This window comes from Gallinula chloropus, assembly GCF_964237585.1.
Source record: "Gallinula chloropus genome assembly, chromosome: 1".
In the NCBI taxonomy this organism is placed as follows: domain Eukaryota; kingdom Metazoa; phylum Chordata; class Aves; order Gruiformes; family Rallidae; genus Gallinula; species Gallinula chloropus.
The window spans coordinates 129,436,533-129,463,950 of record NC_140085.1 but is presented as its reverse complement, the minus strand read 5'-3'; the positions used below and the strand labels follow the sequence as shown (position 1 = coordinate 129,463,950).

General features: G+C 41.8%; 1 protein-coding gene across 4 annotated transcripts in view; it reads left to right on the top strand.

Moving 5' to 3' along the window:
• Positions 1 to 320: 320 nt before the first annotated feature.
• CNKSR2 (connector enhancer of kinase suppressor of Ras 2) overlaps positions 321 to 27,418 on the top strand; it is a gene marked incomplete at both ends in the record, with an annotated part of 222,333 nt that continues 195,235 nt past the window's right edge. For all 4 annotated transcript variants that reach the window (XM_084274856.1, XM_084274855.1, XM_084274854.1 and 1 more), the window contains one exon: positions 321 to 384. In XM_084274856.1, the coding sequence (XP_084130982.1) occupies positions 321 to 384 (64 nt within the window). The remainder of the gene's footprint in view (positions 385 to 27,418) is intronic.

The following is a 27,418-nucleotide window of genomic DNA, read 5'->3' as shown; positions in this document are numbered from 1 at the left end:
CGGGAGCCGCCGCCGCTGCCCGCGGGTTCGCGGGGGCGGGAGGCGTCGGAGCGTGCCGCCGCCTCCTCCCCCTTCCTCCTCCTCCTCCTCCTCCTCCTCCTCCTCCCCGCCGAGCCGGCAACATGAACTGAAATCCCCAGAGAGGCACAGAGGCGGCGAGCGAGCGGAGCGGAGTGGAGGCAAACAAGCGGGGATTTAGCGGCTCTCTCCTCCCGCCGCCGCCGCTCGGGCTCCGGGCAGCGCGGTCCCGCCGCTCCACACAGCCTCGCCCTTCGCCCGGAGAGCAGCGGCCGCCCGAGCCCCGCGCCCCCGAGCCCCCCATGGCCCTCATCATGGAGCCCGTCAGTAAGTGGTCGCCGAGCCAAGTCGTCGACTGGATGAAAGGTGAGGAACGGCGCCGGAGCTGCGCGGTGTCCCTTTCCCATCACCCGCCATCCCCGCAGGTGCGGAGACCTCCGTGGCATCCCCCGCGCGGGGGTCCCGCCTCCCGGCACGGCACTGCCGGCTCCCCCCCACATTTCTGCTGGGGGTTGGAAGGGAGGAGGGGGGCCGTCGGGGCCGCGCCGCCGATGCGAGAGAGTACAGCGTGGGGGCCGGGGTCCCCGGGCTGCCCCGGTGCTCGGGGCTGCGCTTCCCCCTCCGCCCCCGGGCGCAGAGGGGCGGGGGCGGGGAGGGGGGGAGGGGGGGAAAGGGATGCACGGTTGGCGACCCTCGGCGGCCCGTGAAGCCGGGAGTGGGGGCGGGGAGAAGTCTGTGCCCGGGAGAGCCCGGGATGCTCCCGAGCGGCGGCAGCGGTGTGGCGATGGGGCTGCCCCCCGGCAGCAGCGAGGGGATGCGAGGAGCGCGGCCGGCTGCGCCTGGCAGATGCTGCGCGGAATGACTCGCGAAATAAAAAGTTGAGCCTAACGTGGGCGCTCGGCCGTGCGGGGGGCACGGCTGCAGCCGCACCCCGGCGCTTGGGAGGACGGCGGGGGGCGGTTCGCAGGCGGCGGGGTCGGTGGGTCGGTCCGCGCCCTCGAGAGCGGCGGGGCCGCCCCCTCTTCCCCCGCCAGTCCCCCGCCTCCGGTTGCCCTGAAGCCGCGTTGCCGGGAGAAGAGCGCCCAGCCCGCTCCTCCGGCCGGGCCGAGGGCACCCACCCGTGTGTGGAGGGGTCGCGATCCCCGTCCCCAGGGGCGGCATGAAAAGATGCGTGATTTACAGTAGCCTGGGAGAGTCCTCGGGGCTGACGTGTGTTTGTACTGCTGCTCTGCTGCTCCTGCTCCCCCACCTGTCCTCCCCCGAAATAAAGTCTCATGAGAATAAAATTCGGACTTTCTGGAAGTGCTTCTCTGTTTTCTGCGTGCACTGACATGGCTTTGACCACTGTAATACCGACATGGATTTGACCACTGTAATTAAAAAGGGTCTTTTTGTGGTTTTCTTTTTTTTTGTGGGTGATTTTTTTGGTTGGTTTTTGGTTGTGGGGTTTTTTTATTTCTTTTTTTTTTTTTGGTGGTGTTATTACCTTTAACTTAGGCTGCAGCTGTGTTTTGAATAAATCACCATAAAGTGTTACATATCTTTTCGTAAAGATAGAATGACCGGATGGGGTACAACTTTTGAACAACTGCTACATTGTAGGAGTTCCTTATAACATGCTGTGTGCTACTAATGTGACAGTTTCATCATCCTTAAAATTTCAAGCATATAGCATATGTTTTCAGTTATTCCATCATGGCATTTATAGCTGTTGAGTTATAATTATACACAGTAACATACATAGTTTTGCCGTTTCTGAAGCAATCGCAATCCACAGAAGAGGAATAATGAAAAAGAATAATGCGATACTTCATATCCTAAGTAATTAGTAAATATTAATAAAAAACTCGGAGCTACAGATGATGGTTATTAAAAGCAAACCTTTCAACTTCAAAATGTTTTATTACAGCTATTCAGCTTCCAACATTTTTACATCTGGGGGAAAAAAATGAAAAAAAAAAGATTGTGTAGGAGTTTTTTTTCAAATCAGTGTCTGAGATACCTCCCCCATATTTTGGGAATGCAGAAAAAATAACGAGTTTGCAGATCGTGCATGTTTAAAACACTTCAGAAATGTAATACATGAAATAGTTTTCATAAATGACAGGTGAAGTACACTGCTGCTCTGCTTTTGTGTTGCATCAATATATAATCAGTTGTTTAAAAACAGCAGGCTCACTAAATAATAACGTTGAAAATGGTGAGGCTGGATAAAGGTTTGGAGTTAGAAACCTGTGACTAACACACAAGAGCTGTAGATCTGTTTTTAAAAATAATTACGTGACCTTTAAAATAAAACAACAAACATTTATTTTGCGATCGTGCCTACTTTTTGGATTACCAAGCTTGCTTCTTAGCATTGAACCTGTTTATTTTGGTGCGAATGCTCCATTGTTTCTCAGGAGTACTTTCATTTTTACTGAGCAAACACGTACATGTTGCTCCAAGCTTTCACTTCTTCATTTGGTAGTCTGAATTGCAGATGAACCTTCCTTTAGAGTGAGGTGCAGAAGAGATGGTAAAGCACGCAGTGTACCAGTACTGGTTGAGGACCACCTAGGTAGCCACCGTAGTTTCAGAAGTTGAGGCTGGACAGGAGTAAGTCTGGCAGCTGTGGGCAAGTCTGGTCCTGGCTGACGGATCGCACCTTGCAGAGTTTGGAGGGAGGATAAGGAGTGGATAAGGGCAAGTGGCCTTGGCTGCAACTACTTCATTTTCCTCGTGTATAATCTGTAGTGTTGCAAACATTGTTATTGAGGTCTGGGTGAAAATAGGTTCTTCTGCTGCTTTAAACACACAGTCTCCAGGAAACTACGCTTCTGAAAGCCTCTGTGTTTTAGGAGGTACCCGTGACAGTTCAGTGAGTAAAACACGAACATGTCTTTGTCATCAGAACTTTGGGGTGAGTGCATTAGTGGTCTTTGCATAAGTGGCAGTCAAGTCTGGTTTGCATAAATTACATTAAACTTCAAGATGTGAGAATATTTCACTGACGTACTGGGGTTGTTTTACAGAATTATAAATGTGGAACTTGGTTTTAACCTCTTCCTTGAAGTAAGTGCCCTGCTATCTAAAGTGCCTGCTCAGAGCAGCTCTGTAAAGAACATTCTTCAAAACAGATTTCAACTTCCCAAGCAAAATCTTCTGTAAGAAAGGAAAATCTTACTGTTTAACATTGTTTACAGTTATCTGAAAGTAAGGGGAAATGAAACACTGTAGTTTTTATTGCTCCCGGTGTTTTTGTGATGGTCTTGCTGGTATGACCTGAACGTTTGCAATAAAAGGCCCTGTCTGGAAGTCTTTATTTAGGTGAAAGAGCCATTACCTCAGTGGCATTTTGTTCAGGGCAGTGATAAAGCACGGGGCCTAATAGGAAAAGATGTAAGAAATGAAGACAGGGAAAATATTCCCATTTGGAAGTGTTAGATAAAAGTGCCGAGCTCTGGGTTGAATGTCTGGATAGGGAGCAGGCTCAAGACCTCAAGTATATGTGGAATAGGTGCAGTGCCTCCAAGATCATCTCATTTGTTTTAATTCCTTGATGTACACAGTTGGTCCGTGGATCCTTTAATAGCCAATGGACTCTAATGCTGCTGAGAACCGTACCTGGAATTGGTTATGCAAATAAACACCTGCCTAAATTTCAGCCTGTGGAAATGTGTGTGTTAAGAAGTTGTGGATCAAAGTACCAGTTAAAACTTTGGGAATGAAAAGGACAAAAGGAGCGGAGCCCATGTCAGCATGAGAGTTTCTGTATGGGTTAAAATGAACCCACCAACAGAAGATTAACTGTCATAGAGTTGGAAAAAGAGCAGATGGATTAGCTCATCTCTCCCACAGGATGGCATATTGTAAGTGGAGGATAAAATGAATATTTAAATTGATTCAAACTGTGTATTATTTTGCATTTCATATATTTAGTACTAATTTTAAAGGCCCTGCATGGATCAGTGAGCTGAAAAGTGTGTCAATCACCTCCTCTGCCTGCCCTTTGGAGGACATGTGTGGATTCCACTGCCACGTTGCAAGACGTTGACACGTTGCATAGGCAAGTGCCATCGAACGTCATGGCTTTCACTGACTCAGGAAGGGAACATGTCAGATGTGTTTTATATTTCTGAGGTGCTGAGAAAACTCAAAGACATACAATTACTTCCCAAGCATCAGGATATTTTTAACTGAGTCTTATAATTCAACTTCTTTTTTCCGAGGGTGTTTATAATGGCTGTAGTTTGATAAGGCCTTGCTGCTTTTAACAATATTCTAGTTCTAATTCAATACCAATCTCTCAATGGCACAGTGTTCAAAAAGGCAATCCACCTGGAAAAATCGATATTACTTTATCTAACAAAGCTTAAATATTTATTTTTTGTGTGTGTGTGTGTGTGCTGAATGACAGCTTGTAGAGCTTGTACTAAGCTCCCATAGCTTACAGTGGTGTAATGGTAGTCATACTCAAGAAGCTGACATCTGAGGCATGGAGTTGCTCTAAAGGCTTCTAATGCTAAGGAAAGCGGGCTTTTTCCCCCTACAAAGTCTAATTTCCCAGTGTTTAGAAGGATGTAAATATTTAGGAAGTCTGGGGAAAGAGAAGGAGAAACATGAAATGTACTAGCAAAGCAAAACCCAAATGCAAAAGTTCCCCATTTGTGTGATGGAGTATTACATGGATTTAAGAACTGAATTTCTGTCTGCCCTTCATCTACAGAAGCCCATGTTCAGTAGTGTGTGTCTAGCATGGAGTCATCACGAGCTGCCAGCAGTTGTACTCTGCTTGGCATAATGGGAATTATGTGTTTTCCATCAAGAAAATGGAAGAGTTTGTGGGAATGCTCTCAAACAAAAGACACTAATACTTAACAATGATTTTAAAAACATATTGCTGTGTGGGAACTTTTACTCCCGTTCCTGTATGTGTGGAGCCTGAGGACTTTTGTGGCAACACCCAGGTCCTCCTGCAGGTCTCGAACTGGTAACAGGAAAACTCATCAATGAAGGCATGAATTCTCTCTCAGTGCTGGGATCTAGCAGATGGATTCATCTCCTAGATGTTCATCCTGAAGAAGAGAAGGCTTCCTGGAGACCTAATTACGGCCTACTGATACTTAAAAGGGGCCCTACAGGAAAGTGGGAGAGGGACTGTTCACCAGGGAGTGTAGTGACAGGACAAGGGCCAATGGCTTCAAGCTGAAAGAGGGCAGGGTTAGGTTACCTGTTAGGAAGAAATTCTTTACAATGAGGGTGGTGAGGCCCTGGCACAGGTTGCCCAAAGAGGCCGTAGAAGCCCCCTCCATGGCAGTGTTCAAGGCTAGGTTGGATGGGGCTTTGGGCAGCCTTGCCTAGTGAGGGTGTCCCTGCCTGTGGCAGGGGGGCTTGGAACTAGATGGTCTTTGAGGTTCCTTCCAATTCAACACATTCTGTGAGTCTATGATATGATATAGGTTATACAAACAGTAAGGATTATTCCTATATCCAAGGTCACTGCCAGACCTACCTAATTTTTTGCCTTGGCTTTCTCTGAAGAAGTCTGTGTTATGGATTGAGTTTAGGAAAGAGCTTTTTTTGAAGTGTAGGCTGGACTATGTAGTGCTGCAAAGGCCTGTGAGCATCTACTTTACGGTGGAGAGGAAGTACGCTTGCACATCTGTATGCCCCTCATTTTAGGCTTTCAGTTTTGTCTGTCTTTTGGGTTTTTTTCCAGTGGTTTATGGAGTTAAAGGTGCTTTCTTGAGCTGCTTCCCTTCATATAGTCTTTTGGTATGGCCCTTAACAAATGTGACTATTGGAAATTACATGGAAAAGGCAGAGTTGTGTCATGGGAACAAAATGGGAACAAAAGCTGGGTATTTAAGAGTACCAGAAATACTTGGACTCTCAAACTTTAGTTCCCTGTGAAGCTTACGTAGATGACTGATGAGCTGCAGAATACTCATCAACTTGAACAGTCATTGCTTAGCGCCATATGTGGAATAGATCAGGTGTTTTACAATTTGTCAGCAATAAAAGGGGTTTTTTTTTCCTCCTAAGAAAAGCAAACTGAAATTTTTCAGTATCGGAGGGTACATATACTACTCCATTAGCTTTGAAGTGATGCTATTAAATGGAGTTATGACTTTTACTGTTATACCTAGCAAGAAACATAGCTGTAGAAACTTATGAAATAGTGCCATAGTTGGAGCACAATTTTGATGACCTCCTGAACTTTTAAATTTCTAGTTACTTAGTCCATTTGTAAGAAAGAAATAAGAATGCTCATAATATAAGTTGGGGGTCTTTTTTGGCAAGGGGAGTCTTTACAAAGACTGACAGGCAAGAGTCAAACTGCACTATTCCAAACTGGTTTTAAGGACTCCAGCTTTAAAGCCATAGGGAAAGCAGAGCTGGGAGATCTCTCTCTTCAGCTTGTTTATTTTTCCCGTGGATCTCTGACTTTTTGCTTGCCCTTCTGACATTAGGAGCTTTCCCAGCATCAGTGGCCACCACCATCAGTCACAGTGATGTGTTATAAGAGCACCTTGGACTGTGATTAGAAAACCTCTCCTGCCATTGTTTGTCAGCAGAAAATGAAGCTGCAGTTGAAGTGGGGATGTGACAAAGCCTAACAGCCCTGGTGTTGCCATAGCAAATGCAACGTTACATAAGCAGCTGCTCTGCAAATAATTCATGCAGCCAAATTTTAGGCATAACTTGAGTATTCATTTCTACATTAATGATCTTTACGGGAGCAAGCTCTCCTATATGAGGTGATCTCACTCGCTACCGACATTAATGTGCTAGTTGTGAAGCTCTTTTAACACTGCCCGTTTACACCTTTATTTTGTTTGAACATATTGTTCTGTTTCTGAAACATCTGTTAGTTTAAATATGGCCTCACAATATGTTTTCTCAAGTGGTTTTTTGCAACAGTTCAGCGAAGCTCTATATTCTGATCTTACTCAGATTTATTTGCACACTGCAGTATTAAACCGGGCAATTTACAAATGCCTTTTCTGGGTAATAGGTGTCAAGAATTTTGCAAGGCAGCGATATAAACCAGATCACTTTTCAGAGGAGAGTTTTGAAATATATATACAGATGTATTTTTAGAATCTTTGCAAGTTAGTTGTCTTTTAGCACTCCAGCAATAATAAACCAGGCAGTTTTATCTTCTAAAACCCAAACCGGCAAATGGCCTAGACTTTCAGTCTGATCCTCAGAAGTGCAGATAACCATTTAACCTCAGTGAAGTTACTGTAGCATTTGATTGTACTGTATTTCTGAGGGTCAAGTGGTAATATTTATTACTGATTTCCAGAGGAATAGGGAAAAGCTGTTTCCTGAAAAAATCTTCATCTGTACGCTTGTATTCGAAGGTATGAAACAAGGAGAAAGAGAAAGCTTGTTCCTCAGGCTTCCTTCCAACTACAGGGTAGTTGCTTGGGGTTTTTTTTCCAAGAAGTTACCATTTCCTCATTAAATCATAGGATAACTATATCAGTGATCACATGTCGCAAGGATTTACCTTTAGCCGGTTAAATTAGCTTTGTATTTCTAGATCCAAATAAACTGCAGCTGTGCTGCCATCACACTTGCTGCTTAAATGACTGACTTAATGAAACTGTTAGACCTTCAGTTTAGAAGGTGAATAGTTGTCAAGTCAAATGCTGTAGGGTAAGGGTTCCCAGCTACTTTACTAAAAAATACCCAATTCCATAAAGGCTGTGTGATGAAACTATGAAATACCAGGTGTCATCTTTTCCAGCTTTTCAGATGCATCCACTTTTTCTAAAAAGGTGAAGCAGAGAGATGGAGATGAGTTGCATTTTTCAAGAAGAAAACAGCTGGCGGCCCAATATTAGGCCCATGTTATGGTCAAAATGCAGAGGAAAACAACTGTCATGTGAACCTTCTTGTAGCACTGTGCAGGGAGCCTGAATTCCTCTTGTGGGATAGTTGGACCTGAGAGGACATTTGCTCTTAAATTTAAAATAGCTGACTGTCCAAAAGCAAGCATCCACTGCTCCTCATAATGCTCCTTTCTTGCAATTGAGGGGTGGCAGGCTGTAAGACACAGTTCCGTTGCTCTGGTGCACCCAAGATGCGGAATGCTACATGAGCGTCCACTCATACGCACATCTTACCCTCTCCATATTTGGGGATTAGCAGATGTCTGGTGGATGAGACAAATCATTCCATGAGGTTTCCAGTGCAGGCATTTCTCTTACGCAAAGGGAATTTGGTGTATCAAGACATTTTAAAGCACCGGAGGCTTGAAAATCTTGCCCTTTTAGTTCTGATTATCTGCCAAATAATATTATCTTTCAGATAACAGCTGTGAGTGTGATACTGTAGGGTACTCGGCGTTTCCAGTTTATCCTTTAAGTAGAAATTTAGGGCACTTGGTACCTCAGATGAAGTGCCTAGAACAGTAATTTCAGAGTGTTTGGCCTTACACGATTAACATCTGCTACGGTACCATATGGTGGGAATTTCCAAGTAAACTGTTAATTAATATATGAGTGTACCAGCGTAAGCCGTAATTAAAATATATTTGGCTGAAGTGTATTATTTTAATATAGTAGGATGCAAAGTGTTGTACTTTTTGTATTATACTTTTTCTGTTGTGTGAAGAAGAGGGCAAAAAGTTGATGAGAATTAATTGAGCCTTTAAATTAAAGGTTCAAGTAGCTTTTTTTAATGAATGACATAAGACTCACATCAGCATTCCATCGATTGAAGTGGAATAGGGTCTTTGGTAATGCTGAATACTTGATTGTGAATACTGTGGAGACACCTCTGCTAAGATTTTACTGGTGTCTGCTGTTGGTGCTCAGTGGATGTCCAGCTGAGATACGCAAGCATATAAGCCATTTTCATTTAACTGCAGATATTGCTGATGGGACTATGCCTGCACTGCTTCATCTAGTACCACTGGTAGAGCAAAATCATCCTCTGTGAACTGTCGAAAATGGTCTGGAGAAGCACTGGGATGGGAGCTAAGGGTGCACAGCAGAGAGGATAATGTTTGAACCTCCTCCTTGGCCCTCTTGTTTCTGGAAGGATGAACACGCCCATGGATAGTGTGGGGCAGGTGGCTAGGTCACCTCTGAAGGCCTCTTGCCTCCCACAGAGGACGATCGTTGGCTACATAGAAGTTTATAATATTACTGTTCTTGTTAAAGTGTAGAACTTATTTTTAGTTTGGCCACATCCACCAGTTGCCAATAGCTACAGCTATAAATGACCTATTTTTAAAATAGATTCTTCTTCCCTGGCCTTCCTTCCTTTTCTCTTTCCCTTCTCTCCTGATAATCTTCATGTCAGTAAGAAGGTGAAGAAAACCTTCCTCTGCATAATGAGGCCAGGTAAATATAGGTGGGACCTGCCAGTGTTGTCTGAGTAATTCACTAGATGGCATTCTTCCCTCTGAGTCAACACTGAAACCGTTCATGGGAATGACAAAAGACCTTATTAGGGAGAGGTGAACCTGAAATCTTGGCCAGGTGTGGTTGCTAAAGGCTCGCTGGCATTCTTCATAGTAGTGGGAAAGGTAACTCTACCACCCCTATTAAATTCCATGTTAATAATTAAAATCCTTTGTAACTGGACTCCCATCACTGATATCCATGACTGAGATGTGCCTTCCTTACTTTAGTTAATTGCATTGTAGTTTTGTTGAGTGTTTTCACACTGTTGATATTTTGATTTGCAAGATGCAGTGCTGTGCTGCTTCTTGTTTTGCTTCAGATAATAAAAAAATAGTGGTTGAATGCAAAGGAGAAGTTGTTGTCTGAAAAAAATAACTTAGGTTGTACCTTTACTTGTCCAACTTTGCGTACCCCTTTTAAACACAAAACAAATAATGTTTTCCTTGTTGTCTTAATCTCATTAATGTGTGACTAAAGTATAAAGTGCAATATACAAAAAGTACCTCCTTGAGTGTCCATCACCATTTGACTTCTGGATGGCTTGTTTATTGTTTCTTTATGATTACAGACAGAGCCGTGTGCCCTTTCCTATGCTTCTCTTCAGAGATCAAGCAGACCTCTTTTTGGTATTTTTTTATTAGAGCTAATATGAAAAAAAATACAAATATGTTGGTGTGTTTTTCTTTTTGTAGTCTGCTTCTACTTGTTTCTAAAACTTTTTGTGAGGCCACGATGGTGAAGTGGCCATTATTGCTTCTCAGTGAGGTGTTTATTGCCCTTTTCAAATATTGCAGTCCTCAAATATTTTCAAGTAAAACAAACTATATATGTTCTCTTAACCTAGAATGTAGAGGCTTATTGTTTCTTAAATTTCTCTTTATGGTTTTTAGTGTAGTTTTGAGTGTTGTGCCCCACAAGCCCTCTTGAAAATACCCGTGATCAGCAGTATCACTGTTGGGTGCTGGATTCCAAAGTCAGATGTAGTTTTCATGACTTCAGCTGTTATTTCATTGTATGTTTTAAACCATACGGATCGTAGCTGCTTAATGCAGTCTGTGGTCAAAAGCCTAATTCTGGAGCCCTGGTAATAACTGAGTCCAAGAGCACAGTGTAGTGTGAATAATTTGTCATGCTCTGCATGTGGATTTGAGGGGGAGAGGTACAGTCTGGAAGCACAATCATTGCACATAAGAAATTTCCATCTAAGTGTCAATCTGAACCTTTCAAGGAAGGAAAAGAATTTATTATTAGAAAAATAAGACAGCTAGAGGTACACGACAGAACTCCCTGAGAGCAAAAAACTCTTTTTTTTAAAGGACTGGATATTTCATAGCCCTCAAAGGATTGTTTTAAACGTTTGCTTTAGCAAATTGCATTGTTGGCATAGCATTTGGATGCTTGCGTGAGTTATGATGCAGCTACCCTTAGCAACTATAGAAAGTAAAATGGTGCATATGCAGTCATGAAACTTCTGTATTCCTAGGATTAACATGTGTCCTTGTAACTTTTTGTGCTTGGTTGTTTGGGTTTTTTGTTTTCTTTTAAATAAAGTGTTTGTTGTTTCTGGTTACTATGTTGACTTGAACAAGAAAGCAGAAGAGTTGTGACAAAGCTAATGAAGCTGTGCTAGCCATCTCCCTGATGGAAATATCAGTATTTGCAAATGGTCCTACCACCTTACAACCCAAGTTGGCCTTGGGAAAAAAAAAACAACCCAACAACATTGGTGCAAGACAAAAAAAAAAGCAACCCTTTTCTGTGAAAATATAGCCTCTGTGCTGTGTAGTATTCATGAGGTGAACGAAAGGTGAAATTTGTTGCAGAAGGATAAAGGTAATTTCATTTACTGAAAGTTTACCAATTTAATTTACAAGGAACTCACTATTTCCTTGTGTGTTCTGTCTTCATCGATAAAACCTTTTTCTGTTACTAATTTGGACATCACCCAGTTTCTCTCTTTCATCCTAATCGTTGTCCTTCAGCTTACTGTAAGCCATGCTGAACTATTCAATTATGAACTGTAGGTAGCTAACGCTAATGAGATATGAATGAATAAACCTGAACAGACTGGACAATTAGTGACTGCCTCTGGAAGTGTTATCAGATCATAGGGTTTTGTCTGCCTTCCTGAGATGATGCTTTAGAAAGCAGGGTGCTATGGCGTGCTGTAGGTGGCTGCGAGGGCATCTGACAGCCAGGAACTGCAGAACAGGGACGTGAGTTTGCAGGATCCTGTGTCATGAATGTTTTTTACCTCTGCAAATCTGTGCAAACTCCTGGTTAGGAGAAGACGCAATGTCTGTGTAGTAGAATATCTGAAAAGACAACGTTGATATATCGTGCATTCCTTCAAAAGTACAAAAATTAATCAAAAATTTGTTTTCTAGTTGGAAAGAAGGTAAAGCAGAATAAAAAGCTTTGTTGCCCAGTTCCTTAGTTAAGGAAATAATTAAAAGAACCTTACTTTAGAAAACATTTGTTTTTCAGCTGGTAATATTTTTCAGGCTGTGGTGAGAATAGTGACATTTTAGATCCAAAGGAAAAACAAACATGCTCATAACTCTTCAGTTGCCTATATATGAAATTAATTCAACTAATAAGCAGAATTAAATAGCATCTTGTAATAGTGTCTTGTCATTTCATTAGATTGTCTCACTTTGTGTATGTTCGGTAATGTGGTCTAAAGGTAGCTGATTTGTATTTATCCCAAGAAGTAAAATTAAATCTTAAGCTGGTACCCTCTCATATTGTTCTCTCAAACATTGGAAGAGGTTTCCTGCAGAAAACTGTATTGATAAATCTCACCAAATCAAAATTCATCTTGAGAAAGAATTAAAATGGGACCTCTGAAGGAAAAGACTGATGTGCGTTGGGATTTAGTTTAATCAATGATAAAACTGCTGCTAAAATTACAGATCTATCTAATTTACTTTTCTTTTGATAGAATCTTTTAAGTATTAAGGCAGTTGACAAAGTTGTAGCTCAAAGTTTTTGAGTTCAAAGCGTCACAGTAATGTTGAATGTTATGATTGTACTTCCTAGAAAGAAAATGGCTTCCAGATTACAGTAATTTAAACATGAGAAAATAGATAGAAATAGCTTTTCAGTGGCATGATTAGGTATTTAAATCTCAAGAGGTCATTTGTTTTTGTTTACTGCTCACTGTTTTCGGATTTTTGTGTCACTGTGGAGCAGCACTAAATGGTAAATTGTAAGTGGTTTAATGGTAAAAATCAGCCGTCAGCGTTGATAAAAATAAATCCGTGTAGGTCCTCTGGAAAAGCGCACCCTTCTTGTGTGTAATCAAGCACCGTAAGAACAATTGAGTTGAATTAACTTTTGATGAGTTCTTAAATGTGCTCCCTTTAAAGTTTTTATCATATGACAGATGGGAAGTAAACTAGCTGGGAGTTCAGAGAGGTCGGATAAGGCCAGCTATAAAGAGTTGTCTGCCTGTTGTTTTTTTCTTACCCTTTATTTTCTCCCTCCCTTAATGACTTTTTGCTGTGGCATATGTGACTTTATTTAAGTTTGCTCTGTGCACTCTAATCCAATTGCTTTGTTTAGTCAAATGAATGTTTTTGGGTTTGTTTTGAATTTTATGTTTTGTTTTTTAGCATTAAACGTGCATATTTAATTAGGATATGTTATTAAAGATTAGATTCTCACAATGGGATGTGTGCCAGCTCTTGAAATGAAGTCATGCTTGTCAGAAGATAGTAAATAATAAGCTTAGGAAGGTTTAAAAGATGTGTCTTGCAAAACATTAGCCCCTGTAATGAGTGCAAAGTGGCAACAGCACATAAATATCAATTGTTTTTCTCCAGTGGATCCATTTGAATATGAGTTTTCTTAATTTGAATTAAATTTTCTTTTGCCAGTTTAATGAAACAAGGAAGAAGGGATGTTTGTCTTTTGAGAAACCGCAGTTTCCCATCCCAGAACAATGGCTTGTTTTGAACTGAAGGGGAACAATCCAACATTCATACAATATCTTGTAATCTCTGTTCCCAAAACCATGTTAAAAATAAGAAACTGCTGTCCAGCAAATCCCCATTTAGCTGTAAGGGGGACTCTTGGATTCCCAGCTTTGCTTTCAGGACTGTCCATATTTTGTTCTTCATTTTATCCAGAATTTTGTAATATTCCTCAGAGCAGGGGCTTGGAGCATAAGGTTTTGTGTGCTTTTAAATACCTTAAGCATCCTGCCTGGTGTGTGTGTATGCATGTGGCTGGTGGGCCCAGGATGGCACTCGCACGAACAGGATTTGGAGATAAGGATGGGTCTGTCTCCATCCTAATTTGATCAGACAAAACTGTTTGCAGTCACGCCCTGAAAAATTAAGAGTGGCTTTTAGTGACTCTGGTCTTAAATTCAGGCATCTAATTTCTGCCTTTAAGTGCGTGAGTCTATGTGGGCCTGAGCAGAGTTGCTCCTCTGCTAATAATCTGTGCAGTGGGTTTTCCATTGATGTTTCTGATGTGTCCCCTGGCCCTTGTGGGAGAAGGAAGAGCCGGTGCAGCCCTTCTTCAAGATGCACCTCTAGCCCAAAGCAAGGGGGGAAATGGGAACAGTATGTGAGGATATAATTGTATGTACTGTCTGTCTGTATGTACTGTACTGTCTGTATGGTGGTGGAAAGCAGAGTAGTGTAAGTGAAGAGGAGAAAAAAGGTGTACTATGCACACATACACACATATTCTCAGGCACTTTTTTTTAATTTTTTTTTTTTCATTTTTTAAGTTATATTTGTAACATTTTTGAAATTGCATGTATAAGTGCTTGACTCAGGAGCCGTGCAGTGTGAGTTGTAACCCAAGGAAAGAGAAGCTGACTTTGCTAAGATTAATAAAAGAAAAAACAAACCCAACAAGTAATGAAGAAAATTCACCTTGTTTAATAATATTGGGATGGTTTACCAAGTAGCCAAAACCTGTGGTGTCTGGTGCTGAAACTAAGTAGCCATTAGGCAAAGTAACAGCATATTGCTGCAGGTACCACACTGTAGAGGCAGGGCTTTTGGCCAACACACACCCTTTATACTCAATGGTGGAGGGTCTTAAAACCTCTGCATTTCATTTTGTAGAAACTCTTATCCCAGGTGACTGAACAAAATTACAGAAAATGGTCCTTTATATGGTTGGTTTTTTTCCCATATGCTGCTGGACCCTCTGTACTGTTCGTATTCCTGGGGGTTAGCAGTATTTTGACAGCAGGTGAAGGGGCTGCTCATCATCTGCTCTATCCCCAGTCCTCCAGCTCCTCCTCATTACAGTGGAGGGAGAAGGTTAAATGCCTTGTGTCATCTTTACTTTAAGTGCACCGAAGCATTTCTAACTGTCTGGCTGCTTTTTTTAATGAAAGAAATTTGTCTTGTAACAGCTTTATATGCCCAGCTAATTAAAACCACTCCATTATATTACTCTCCATGTATCCTGTTTGGTAGGCAGAAATTGTTTGCTCTTTGGCAGATTCATTTCTTGTTGATGTTGGCTTTGTAGGATGCTGCTGTCTTGGACTTGTATAACTTAGAAATAATAAGACATTAAGGCTTTTTATATATTGGAAAATAGAAAGATTTGTTAATCATTAACACAGAAAACATTATTGGTCTTGTTTAGCATCATAAGATACAGTTTGCTCTGTGTGTGTAAACGCCTCAACTTTATGGCAAGTCCAAGATGAGTGACATTGAGTTTGATACATGAGGGTTGGGAAAGTGTTTTAAATAAAGAAATCATTGCAACATAGTATTCATTTGCTAGCAACCTTTTAAAAAGCTCTCAGGCAAGAAAAATATCTTTTTTTTCTTCACTGAAGAGGCAAGCTTGTCTGTACCTTCGTAGACACTCAGTGTTGGTGGATGCCCTTCAGGTTATTTGAAGCCTTGTATGTTTTTCCAGTGGTGTCCTCATTGCAGCGCTTTGATTTCTTCCATACGGATCTGAGTGTGCACAGGTGGGACTTGAAGACTGCCATGCTGCCTGTCATTCCTGATTTGAGACCTGGAGTTCTGAGGAACTTCACCCAGCTGGGAAACTGCGGTGGCTGTTGAGATGGAATCACCTTATAAACAAATCATGCGTACCTTGCTTATCCTCCTACCTTTTTCTTGTGCCAAAAGCTGTGGGGTGGACTGAGGATTAAGAACCCCAATAAATGTTGTCCCACTTGTCAAGCCTTCCCCTGGTAAATTCTCTGGTGGTCATGTTGGTACAGATTCTCTAACACATTGAAAAGGGAAAAAATAAATTATTAGTGGCTAAAAATTTCACAAATGTGGTCTCTATTCACTATGTTGTTGCTCAGCCTATTGACCAAACAAGTCGGGTTAATATGCAAATACAAGAGTCTTAAAAATGAAGACCAACTGTTCCCACCTCCCCAAAAGGAAGGGATGGAGAGGGGCTTGAGTAGGTACCTTTCTTCCTCCCTAAGTAGAGATTCGTTCCCCAAGGAATTTAAGGCCTGAGTGACACAACAGAAAAGGTCAAGTACGTTATTGGGTAGCTTATTTGGAGGGAGAGATCCGGTGAGCAAATGATAATTGCACACACTTCTGGCTGAGCAGTAGAAGCTGTCACAATTTGCCATCTGGTTCACCATTATTCTGTCTGAATGTAGGAGAGGAAAGAGTCTTTGTAATTCATAACGTGGTATTTTGGGAGAGGCTTGATGCCGGAAACCAACCAAAGGTGTCCCTGTTGTCTTTGGCTCTCTGAAATGTAGGCCCTATATAACCTAGTTTGTCATACAGGAAAAGAGAGCAGCAATGCATGAATAGAAGGACAAAGAAGAGTACTGCAAGTTTGTTGTCTCATATAGATAATCTGATTAAATTATTTTGAGTAATAAGGAACCCTTCAGTGTAAAATTCCTGGTTGCTGTAAACCATAGGTCTGCTTTCATCTTGCTCAGTGCTTATCACTATTAGAATGGTCAGTGACACACTACAAAACAAATTTGTGCTGATGAAAAATAAACAAATACACCATCAAAATCTATTTCAGAAGATCCTTGAAGCTGTATGAGAAATATCAGTGCTTTGACCAAGTACTAATACTTGGTGTTGCTGTGGATATTGGCTGGATCTGCATCCTATTTCTTAGAAGGGCGGGATGGGCTTCAGTATATATTGCTCAGTTATCAACTAGGTCATAATAGGACTTTGAAGATTTTTAAAAGTGCTCTACAGATAAGATAAGATTAATAGAACATTTGTTGGGTCTGTAGTATATGTTCATGTGTTAAAACAAACTCAAAATATCAGTTGGGGTCCTGAAGAGAATTCATTATTAATAACATCACAGTGACTGTTTATATTTTTGTAAGCTCTAGCTTTTATTCCTACCAATATTTGTGATGGCTTTTAAAGGAATGTTTTGAAGGGCATTTATGGAGTTAATGAAGGAAAATTTGAAATGACATCATCTTACAGTTCAAAAATAAGCCTTTTCTGGTTTTGAGTTTGCATAAAATAATTGATAGTACTGAAATACCAAGACTGGTAGAAAAAGAAGCAAACCCATTCTACACATACAAATATAGACAAACAAACCACTGCCATTCGTCTTGAATAAACTATGCACCATTTTTCTTTTTAGATCTCATAACGGTAAAAGCTTATAGTATTTACCATACCCCAAGACACATAGCAGGGAAGAGCAGGTGGAGAGACTTTATGCTTTTGGTAGAGGAACTAAAAGGTGTTCCTTGGCTTTGGCCACAGTTTGAAGTTGCTGGTGTGGGCACCAAGCTTCTCAATGTACCAAGTAGAGTCACCGTGTCTCCAGTGGGGTCACTGCTAGTGGTTCTCTGGCGGCATCAGGGCAGCTCTGGTGTGGAGCTGCTGGCAGGCAGGGAGAGGTATCTCTTTGGTAGCCCCATGCCTCCCTGCAGATCTTGGGTCATAAAAACCCCATGCAATACCATAGGCTTGGGGATGAGTGGCTGGAAAGCTGCCCAGTGGAAAAGGACCTGGGGGTGTTGGTTAATATCTGGTTGAACATGAGCCAGCAGTGTGCCCAGGTGGCCAAGAAGGCCAACAGCATCCTGGCCTACATCAGAAATAGTGTGGCCAGCAGGAGTGGGTGTTCCCCTTTACTCCGCACTGGTGAGGCAGCACCTTGAGTGCTGTGTTCAGTTTTGGGTCCCCAGGGACCTTGAGCTGCTGGAACATGCCTAGAGAAGGGCAAGGAAGCAGGTGAAGGGTTTGGAGCACAAGTGTTATGAGGAGCAGCTGAGGGAACTGGGACTGTTTTGCCTGGAGAAAAGGAGGCTGATACATATCGCTCTCCACAGCTCCCTGAAAGGAGGTTGTAGACAGGTAGATGTTGGTCTCTTCTCCCAGGTAACAAGTTCTAGCACAAGAGGAAATGGCCTCAAGTTGCACCAGAGGAGGTTTAGGTTGGATATTGGGAAAAATTCCTCCCCTGGAAAGGTTGTCAAGTGCTGGATAGGGCTGCTCAAGAAAGTGCTCGAGTCACCATCCCCAGAGTTAATTAAAACATGTAGCTGTGGTGTTTAGGGACGTGGTATAGTGGTGGGCTTGGCAGTACTAGGTTAATGATTGGACTTGATGATCTTAAAGGTCTTTTGCAACCAAAACAATTCTATGATTCTATGATTCATGGGTTATTAATGTACTCACTGGAGAGTGAAATTACCTGGCACATGATACAGGTTTGCATCCAAAAAAAAGTGGACAGTAAACTGTCATGGCTAACAAAGAAACCTCTTCTGGTTGATTAAGCTGTAGAAGGCTGGGGGGGGTTAACACTGTGTTTTTAGAGTTGCTGAAATTGGTGGCTTCTGTTGTAAAGAAGCGCGGACTGTGGAGCAGAGGGAAATCAGAAAGTGACCTGAGATGCTTGTCAGAAAAAGTCTTACAAAGAGTAACTCCGTCATATCAGCTATCAGGTCTGCAATGTTCCAGTTCCAAATGAAGCAAACAAAAATCTTAAGTTTATTCATCGCTCTGAAGTGTAGTGAGAAGCAGTGGAACAATTGAGATTTTTGTCATGTCTTGAACACTCATTAGCACTTTGGATTAGCTATTAAAGGACATGAAACGTTTAATCACCACGTCTTTTCTTGTTAGCAATAGTCACTAATGCAATGCTTTTTTTTTAAAAAAAAAAGTAATTAAGTAAAATAATTGAACTTTAACCATTTTACTTGGGATGCAGGAATTTCAGGTGTTGAGCAAACTACATTTTCTTCTCCCTGCAATAATGTTTTTGATCTCTCGAAATCTTAAAATAGTAATAAAATAACTCTAAATGTCATGCAGGAGCCTAGAAGATCCTCTTTCACTGCCTCTAAATGTTTGGCCATTTTTAGTGTTTGGTGCAAAGGCGAATACTTTTTTGGTCATGACTGAAACTAATGATTTCTCATCTTCTAAAGGTCTACTATTTAATGAAATATTATAAGTGTGATAAAACATTGATTCTGTAACAGTGACACATTCATTGAATTGCTTTTTTTTCTTCTGTAGTTCTAGTCAGCTATTTAAAAAGCTGTTTGGAATAGACTTCTGGCAAACTTGTAAAAGGAGCTCTGTCAATTATAAATTAAAGGGAAATTTTTAAGGCTCAGAAATCCTCAAAATACTGAAGCTCAGTCTTTTATTATGCTTTCAGTCTGATATTCAGAAGGTTCCAAATAACAGTAAAATAAAGCAGTTAATTCTTTCAGGGGTCCAGAATTGTAGGACCTTTTTCTTAAATCAAGATCTATTGCTCTGTGCAAAATTGACATTTAATCAAAATAATTTTAATGTAACTACTTGTGTTCCAAAAATACAGAACATGTGAAAGATTAAAAGCAAACACTCATTTTTAATAGTATATTCTGGGGAACTCTGAAGGGAATGCCATGAAAAATGTCAGTGAAAGTTTGCTAATCAGCCCCTCTCTTTCCTTTTACTATTGTAAATGCCAAAGACCTGCCCCAAGCTGTGGTGGGAGTCTTCACAATGAATTTCTTCTGCCAGCTTTGCTGATCACAAGCGTGGGGGCAGCTCCATACCTGCATCGATGCCTGAGTGGTGCATGGTGAGGCAGCATGTGGCATCCCATCCTGTGGGAAGAAGGGAGAAGGGGAGAGGATGAAATGCAAAGTGAAAGCTGGAAGAGGGGCGCTCTGGGTTGCAGAGCTTGCAGCTTCTTCCCCAGCCTTGTGGGGAGCAGTCTTGCCCTCCGCGGGGGGAAGGGTCTGAGCAGAGGTCAGATCAGTTTTGGGTAGAGATATAGGGGGTGGTCACACCACAGGTTTCCCCGGTTGGAACAGACGCAGTGAGGGTTCCAGAGTATCCATGCTGCAAGATGCGGGTAGGGTGGAGTAGCTGTGGGTTTGTACATTGGAATTAGGGGTGAGAGAGGTGACTTTTCTGGTGGTGTTCCTACTTGGATTGATGAGTTGGGACTGGGCTGAAACACTCTTCTTTCTCCTTTCCTCCGCTACCCATGGAGAATGACAGTGGACTGCAGGTGATGACTGCTGCAGTCAGAGGTCTTGGGAGGAACTGAGATGCAGGGAAAATAGATTTTTGTTTCCTCTTAATGCTGAATGGTGAAGTTTTCCTTCAGAAGTAACTGTGAAAACCTGACCAAGAGAAACAATACCTTGTTGTGTTTTTCCTGTGTGCTGCTGGGGTAAATTTTCCTATTGGCATTTAGAGGATGCTGAGTGATGACGATGAGGTTTGCAGAGGAAAAATCTTCTCATTCTCTCTGGAGGTTAGCTTTTTTCATACAGAGTGGGAAAAAACGACCTCTCCACCCACCTGGCTGAAGTGTAACCTTGGTGGTAGGCAGTGAGGAAGGTGAAATTGAAGGGTAAATTACAAACCATAAAAAGGTCAGTTATTACTAAAAGATAAATATTTTTTTGTGGGCTTGACAATACAGAAGAGTTTTCTTTTAAAAAGGGAAGAAGGACTGTATATACTTTGCAGCTTGTAGAATCCTAAAAACATGTCTCTTCTTGTCAAAATGTCTGAAGGTCTCAGAAACTATGTTACAAGCTCCACACCAGAAGGCACCTGGAACTGTGCAGGGTTGGAGCTGGAAGACCTTCTTCCTGTGGCCAGTGCATTAGGTTTTGAGGTTTTATGCAGAGGCAAGTTCACTGAAATTTAATTACCAGTTATTACATGTTCAAAACACTTGTTGATTTATTTTTTGAGTTTTGGGTTTTTCTCTTAATGTATAAACATGGAACATTCTTGAAGACCAAGTTCAGAAAAAATGAGAATCGAGTTATTTTACCTGTTTTAAAGCATTTCTGGGTAAAAAGCAAAAACAAAGGAAGAAGTCAGTGGGCCTTATGGCTGTGTAATACTGTATTAGAGTTCATTTTGGAACACATTCTATATATTAACGCTGACTAATAATGCATGCTTAATGGGAAAGCTTTTTATTAAAAATATCTCCAAATGCTGGTGCTTTTGAGATTCTCTCAATATTCCAAGGTAATGACATTAATTTCTGAGAGAGGTTGTAAAGGGCATACTCAGGTCTGACGTTTATACCTTCCATAACATCAATTAAGTTATTTAGTCTCCGTCGGCTAAAAGCTGAGAGGACATCAGTAGCTCCACAACTTTCCACTACAGCTAAATCTTCATCACCTAACAAGATGCGAAGCTCACACTTGCATTAGCATGATCTGCTCTGGTTTCGGTGAGAGTATTCACAGCCTTGACCTTAAAACTGCGGATGGTGGGGGAAATGAGGCCTGTATTTCAGAACTACAGTGTCGCTGAGGTACATATACCTCAGAAACCTTGCTCTAGGGATCTTCTGGTTTTGATTTGATTATTTCTGCAGTGTTAATACTGCATTCATGGTAGCATCTAGCATTCACTTCGCATGTACCTAGTCCTCAGTTCTTTTATTGAGAGCGGTAGGCTTTTGGGTCACCAGTAGCTGTGAAGATACTGCAATAATGAACAGTCCTGCAAAAGTACCTGTGTACTGACACTGTTCCTCTCTTTTATCTGGGATGGAAGGCTTACTTTCTGGGAAGCTACAAAAAGCAGTAGCTGTTTTTTAGGTCTGTACCATCAGAAACTTTTTCTAGCTGTTCTCACCCAAAGCATTTTTAAAATATTACTTTCTTATTGCTTTTGTTTAATTGCCTTTAACTGTTTAAAAACACTTGGGCATTCACAGGGCACTTCTTACCTCAAGATGGGAATAGACTTTCTTGAGGTGATTTAGAAGTACTTTTGCTAACAACTGTCTCAGACATAAGCTGAAACGTCTAATTTACTTATTAAAATTCCTTCAAAACTCAAAAATGTTAGGATCTACAGATTTAAGTTGTGTTACTAAAACCTGTAATTCTCTGCATCCAAATTAGCCTTCCTCATCCTATGTGCAGAAAGGAGGGGAGAGAGACATTTTGGGATGGAGTTCAATAGCATCAGGCCAAACATTGAAAGATTGTTTGCACAGCTGTGTCTAAGCAGTGACCAAACTGCTAAACAACCTTGCGGGGCAAAAATGAATAGAAACTCCTGTTGGCCAGAGGACTGAGTTTCCTGGACAGTGCTCAGGACGGTATGAAGTCATTGCACATGCTGGGTCAAGGTTTTTGCCCGTATTTTCCCCTCGTGCTTGGGAATAATTCATACCTCGCTTTTTTTCGTGGCAATATAATTGGCTTAAAGCATCTGAACAAAATTCTGTATGGATGAATGATGCACTGTAGTGTACTTTACCTATAACTTCAATTAGGGAACCTTTCCCTGCCAGTGAACCGATTCACTGATGCACGAGGAGACAGTGCGTGTCTATCTGTCTCGTGTCCTTGCAAATTTTAGATTATGAAACTGGACTACTGAGCAATAATTTAATCAGTGGCATCAGGAGAGCATTAAGCTCCATTAAACGTTGGGTCACCATCAATGTCAGATGAGTATTAAATTATGGCTTGCAACTTAGCAGTACTCATCCAAAAGGCAGTGCTTAGGTTCTTGGCAAGCAGAGAAGAGTTTATTATGGAACAGATGCTTCAGAGCCTAACATATGACTGAAGTGTCAAGTTGTGTCAGAGACGACGGGCCCAACACTAACGTGGTGCTCAGGCTTTGAGTGACGCATGTTAGCGAATTGCTCCCTACCTGAATGATGTGGCTTGAAAGTGTTTCATTAATAGGATCTCCTGTTGAATGCTTGGAAGTCAAAGCGCTGCTCTGTCTGCCAAAGACTGGTTTATGATGTGAATACGTTATACTAAAATTCTCTCTGCAAATGGCGGAGATGCAGTTCTCCTGGTAAGGAGGGAGGATCCCTGCAGGCTGCTCAGAGTTTAAAACTTTATGTGGAAGGAACATCATTTTCTTTCTATTGCCAGCCTGATGTTTGGAGGATGACTTCAGTACCTCTACTGCTAGATGCAGATTTTCCAATTAACAGCAGTGAGGTGAAACTAGTAACACACTTTCTGGGTGGCTTTGCTGATGTTAGCAGCAGCTCTCATGCAGCAGCTAAATCACTGAGGCTCTTGTCAGTCTGTTTCATGGCTCCTGCCACTTAGGAAAGCTGTGTGCTGCAAGAGATGCTGACCTTGGCACTACAGAGGGAGAGAGAGGAGGATGAAGAAAGGATGCTAGAATAAAACAGTTTTCACATTCTTTTTTAGGTGCAAAGAGAACAAGGAGGAGGTAAAGAAGAGAGGGAGCGGGTTGGGCTGGCAGGGAAACAGAAGTGCTGAGGAAAATTTTTTGCTGATGGCAGTGCTGGGAAAGGAATGAATGAGAGTGATGCTGGCGTAGGTAAAGCTTACCTAGTCTTTATGCAGCTTCTAGCTTGGTGGTAAGATGGGTTCTCCCAGTCGGAATCCTAACAGGATTTCCCTGCCCATCTGCTGAAGATGGTGGTTAGGGTTCTTCCCCCAGTCTTGCGCGTGGTTGGTTAAGAGGGTGGGAATGCTGGACTTCGAGCTGAAGGAGCCTAGGACAGCTGGGCAGAAGGCAGAGGCCTTCAGGGAGGAGTCTGGCTGCAGGGCCCCAGATGTCTCCTTGTGAGGTGCTTGTAACACCTTGTGGTCTCCCAGGATTGGGCTTCTGAGTCAGCTAAGTAACTGTGCGTGTACATGTGCATTGTAAAACACTAGCTTTATAGTACATTTCCACAAAGGTATATAGTGTGCAATACTAGTGGTTAAAGAAGTACCTCATCCACTTTTTGGGAACAAGCTTCAGGACAGGTTTCATACCATTAGTTTAGTGCTATGCAGTTAATAGTTAAAACCAAATTGTTATTAATTTTCTGTGACACATGCACACATTACTTTCCATGTGAACGTTCATTTCTCTTTCCTGGGGATATAACATTGACGAGACTTGAAAGAGACTAATATGTCGCTGTAGATTAATTCAGTCTTTGAAGGGTCTAACTCCTAGTTACTGCTTTTTGCTCATCTGGATAAACTGTATGAGCAAGTCATTATGCAAAATGAGAAACTAGCCAAAGTGTAACTTCAGTTATTGCTTCCACAGATACAGTTCTTTTTTATTTTTTCTGTATTTGTAACTTACGCAAAGGCGACAACATTATTTTTTAAAGTATATTGCCAAAGTAAATGAAACCCCTACTATGCATTGTATGCAATTGTATGGGCTGCACTCCCACTTCACAGGCTTCTGGTTCAGATTGTAGATGTTGCATTGTGGCCTGTGTTCTTCTCTTTGAATGAGCATGAGGGAAAGGGGAGAGAGGCATGTAAAGTTGTGCTCGCACGCACTTTAATGTAAAACTCTCTGCTTTGAATGTAGTTTGAAGCTTAAAACTGAAATGCTTTCGACTTCTTAACATAACAGTGGATCTTTGCATATCGGAGTGCGGTAAAACTGTGCTTGTAAGACTGTTTGTAAAGTTATTTCAGCAGTTATTTCAGATTCTGTTGATGTCATTAGGGTTATGGCTTAATTCTGAAATCCTTTCAGAGAGAAGTCAGATAGAGCCACTGAACACTGGATGATTTTGGGTGTATGAGAAGGAAAATAAAATGTAGAGAAAGGAAGAATAATTTGGAGCATGGATGGAAGTCATAGTAGAAGCACTGCCAATCAAGCCTCGTACCTCAACCACTGTTGCTCCAGCGAGAGGTTCAGTGTAAGCATAGCGAAGCCGAGGAACTGCTCGTATTGCAAAACGCAATGAGTTGCTTTTAACCACACTGCTGGGCTGTGTGAAATCCACACACCCCGTGTGATGGCATTACCAAATTAGTCCTGAGGCCTTACCTGAACCATTAACAGATCTCTCCAGTGGTGGGTGACAGCGTGAAGTACTGAGGTGAAGGAAAGCTTTAACAACTGTTGTATTATTTCTTCAGGGACACGATGTTCCAGCTCTGAAAGGATGTCTTCTGACATCATAAATTCTTGGCTGCAAAGCTGGTTTTCATGGTGAAGAACTATAATAAAGGCTGTGGCAGAGCTTATTTGACTATTTTGCGTAATAGCATGTATTAGCCCATGTGAGGGAGGGAGAAGAGGAGGGCGCTTCTTGTGACAACAACAGTGTGTTTAATGTGGCTGCTCTGGATCACGCTGTAAAAATGCAAACAGGGGAAGGCATTTGAAAGAACAACCAGTACTTATTTACTTACTTGGTTAATGTCAGGGGTGTGCTTGGCTTACATAAACATCTTCTGACTGTCTTCCATATTATACTTGTTTTTTCCCTTTAATATATGATTTATATTTTGCAGAGGGGTGGGATGATTATTGAGGCATCGTACATGAAGTGATGGAAGTGATGAATACTAGGAGTATAGCTGTCCCTTTCTTCTTAAAGACACTCCTACACATATCAAAGTATTTGACCAGTGATTTTAAGTTACAGATGTTTCTTTGTCATGTGGAGGGGGATGTACTGCCTTTTTCTGCCTACAACCCTAAAACCATCCCAAATCTCACACTGTGCTGAATTGTGTGAGCTTCAGCTGAAGAGAACTCCAAGCCTGGGAATTGCATGGGCGTTGCGAGAAGGAAGAATGAATGGGAGTGAGTTCACTCAGAATTTGAAGAAACTTTCCCTCCTGTTTGCCTTCTGTAGGCTTGGACACTTAAGGCTTTTCACTTTCCTATAGTCACGTGCTAGTGAGGAGCACAGCTGCACATAACCATTGGAGACAGGGAAAAGCTATGGAAAATTAATACTTTTTGTATTTTAAGTCCTGAGGGGGTGTTGCAGCTTCATAGCCCCTTCTGAACTGCTGAAGAAGCCAATACCACACCTACTTAGCTGAAACCTCCCATCCTTAGGGGATACGGTGTTTGCATTTCCCTGCTTACAGTAGTATTTGGGAATCTGGTAGGTTGTCATTGTGCAAAATGGTTCAGAGAGCAGGAACTGTGCATTAGTGCAGTTGTGGTTGGGGATGTGCAGCCATAGCCATGGGGCTGGGACAGATGGAGGGTTGGTTTGCCTCGGGCACACTGCACCCTTGCTAGCCCCTTCCAGCCCTGGCACTGTCCTCTTTGGTGGTGTGCCTGAACATGGTGGTGCTTACTTCAGCTTAGTTTAATATTCTTAGTGCCTGCTGCTTGCTTGAGAGACGTGTCAGAGAAGTGGTAAAGCCACACGCTGTTGTTTGATGGACAGTTGCTTCCCCATGTAAACCGGTGGTGAGGCCATTGTGTCTGCAGGCACCAGAATATTGTGTGTTTGGCAGTAAGCTGATTTTTAATCCTGTAAAGTTGCTTCTCACCACTAGAAAAATAAACCTCTAGAAACTCTAGAGTCAGGAGAACACATGCTGAGAAAACCTTTTTGTTGTACTTGTTCATAAACTGCTTTGTATTTTGGGGAGGAACCAATTGGTATTAAAGTTACTCCTTATAGTCTGATGTATGGTAGCAAGGTATTAGAAAATATCAAATCCCTACAGTGGCAGTGATGTAAACAGATGTACAGGGAATCATTTTAGAGGAGAAAAATGTTAGTGTTTGAAATTTCAAATAAAAAACCCCAAACACCTGATGAAACACCAATCAAATAGATGTTAGTTAATGGTATTTAGAACCCCAAATTTATCATGGTTATTGAAAAATGCCCCCATGCTAAGATAGTTGCAATGTGTTCTAGTCATAATTGGGGCAGAAATGTAGTACTTTGTGGAAGAAGTGAAACATTGATTGGATCCAAGAAGACTCCCTGTTCCTGAGGTAGTTTGCGAGCGGGTGCACATGTGAAAAATGGGAAGGAGAGTGATTATGAGAGTGTGAAAACTGCAAAGTGAAACCGTAGAAATAAAAGTAGCTGTTGAGGGGTCTGCCTTTATTAGCTAGCCAGACTGAATTTCATGGAGAAAGAGATATTTATCAAGCATCTTGGGTCAGGGCCACATCTCCTTGTCTATTATTTTGTAGACACTCTAGCATCATGGGACCCTGAATAAGACTAGACTGCCTGCATTCTTGTGTATCATAAAAATATATTACTACATGCAAAGTGACAATGCCGGTTTCTCATCTTGCTTTTTGGAGCTTTGATGGTCAGATCCATGTCCTCAAAGCTGCTTCAAAAATCATGAGGGCATAAATTCAAGTAGGAAAAAAAATTGAGACAATAATGGAATTTCCTCTTTGAAAATTTAAGGGAGTATTTCATTCAGTGTTTATAGTCTTAAAATCTTGATAATCCTTGGAAAACTCAGTGGAGAACTTTTGGTTTTGGTAGAATATGATATGTGAACAAATACTTCTTTGTTCAGAATGTAAGTAGGAATCCTTGGGGGGAAAGAAAAAGGAAAGAAAAAAAATCATTACAGTTTAAATATTTCCACTTTGTCTCTAGATGCCTCCTAAAGTGTGTTGAGCCTCTAACCCCGAGCTTAAAATCTGTCATTTTTGACACTGAATTATGAGGACGAATGCACACTTTCTCATCCTGTCCCCACCATGGCAGCCCTAGGCCCCTGCAGTTGGGTGTAGTAGTGTTTTTCTGGAGTAAATGGATGCCTCCCTTTG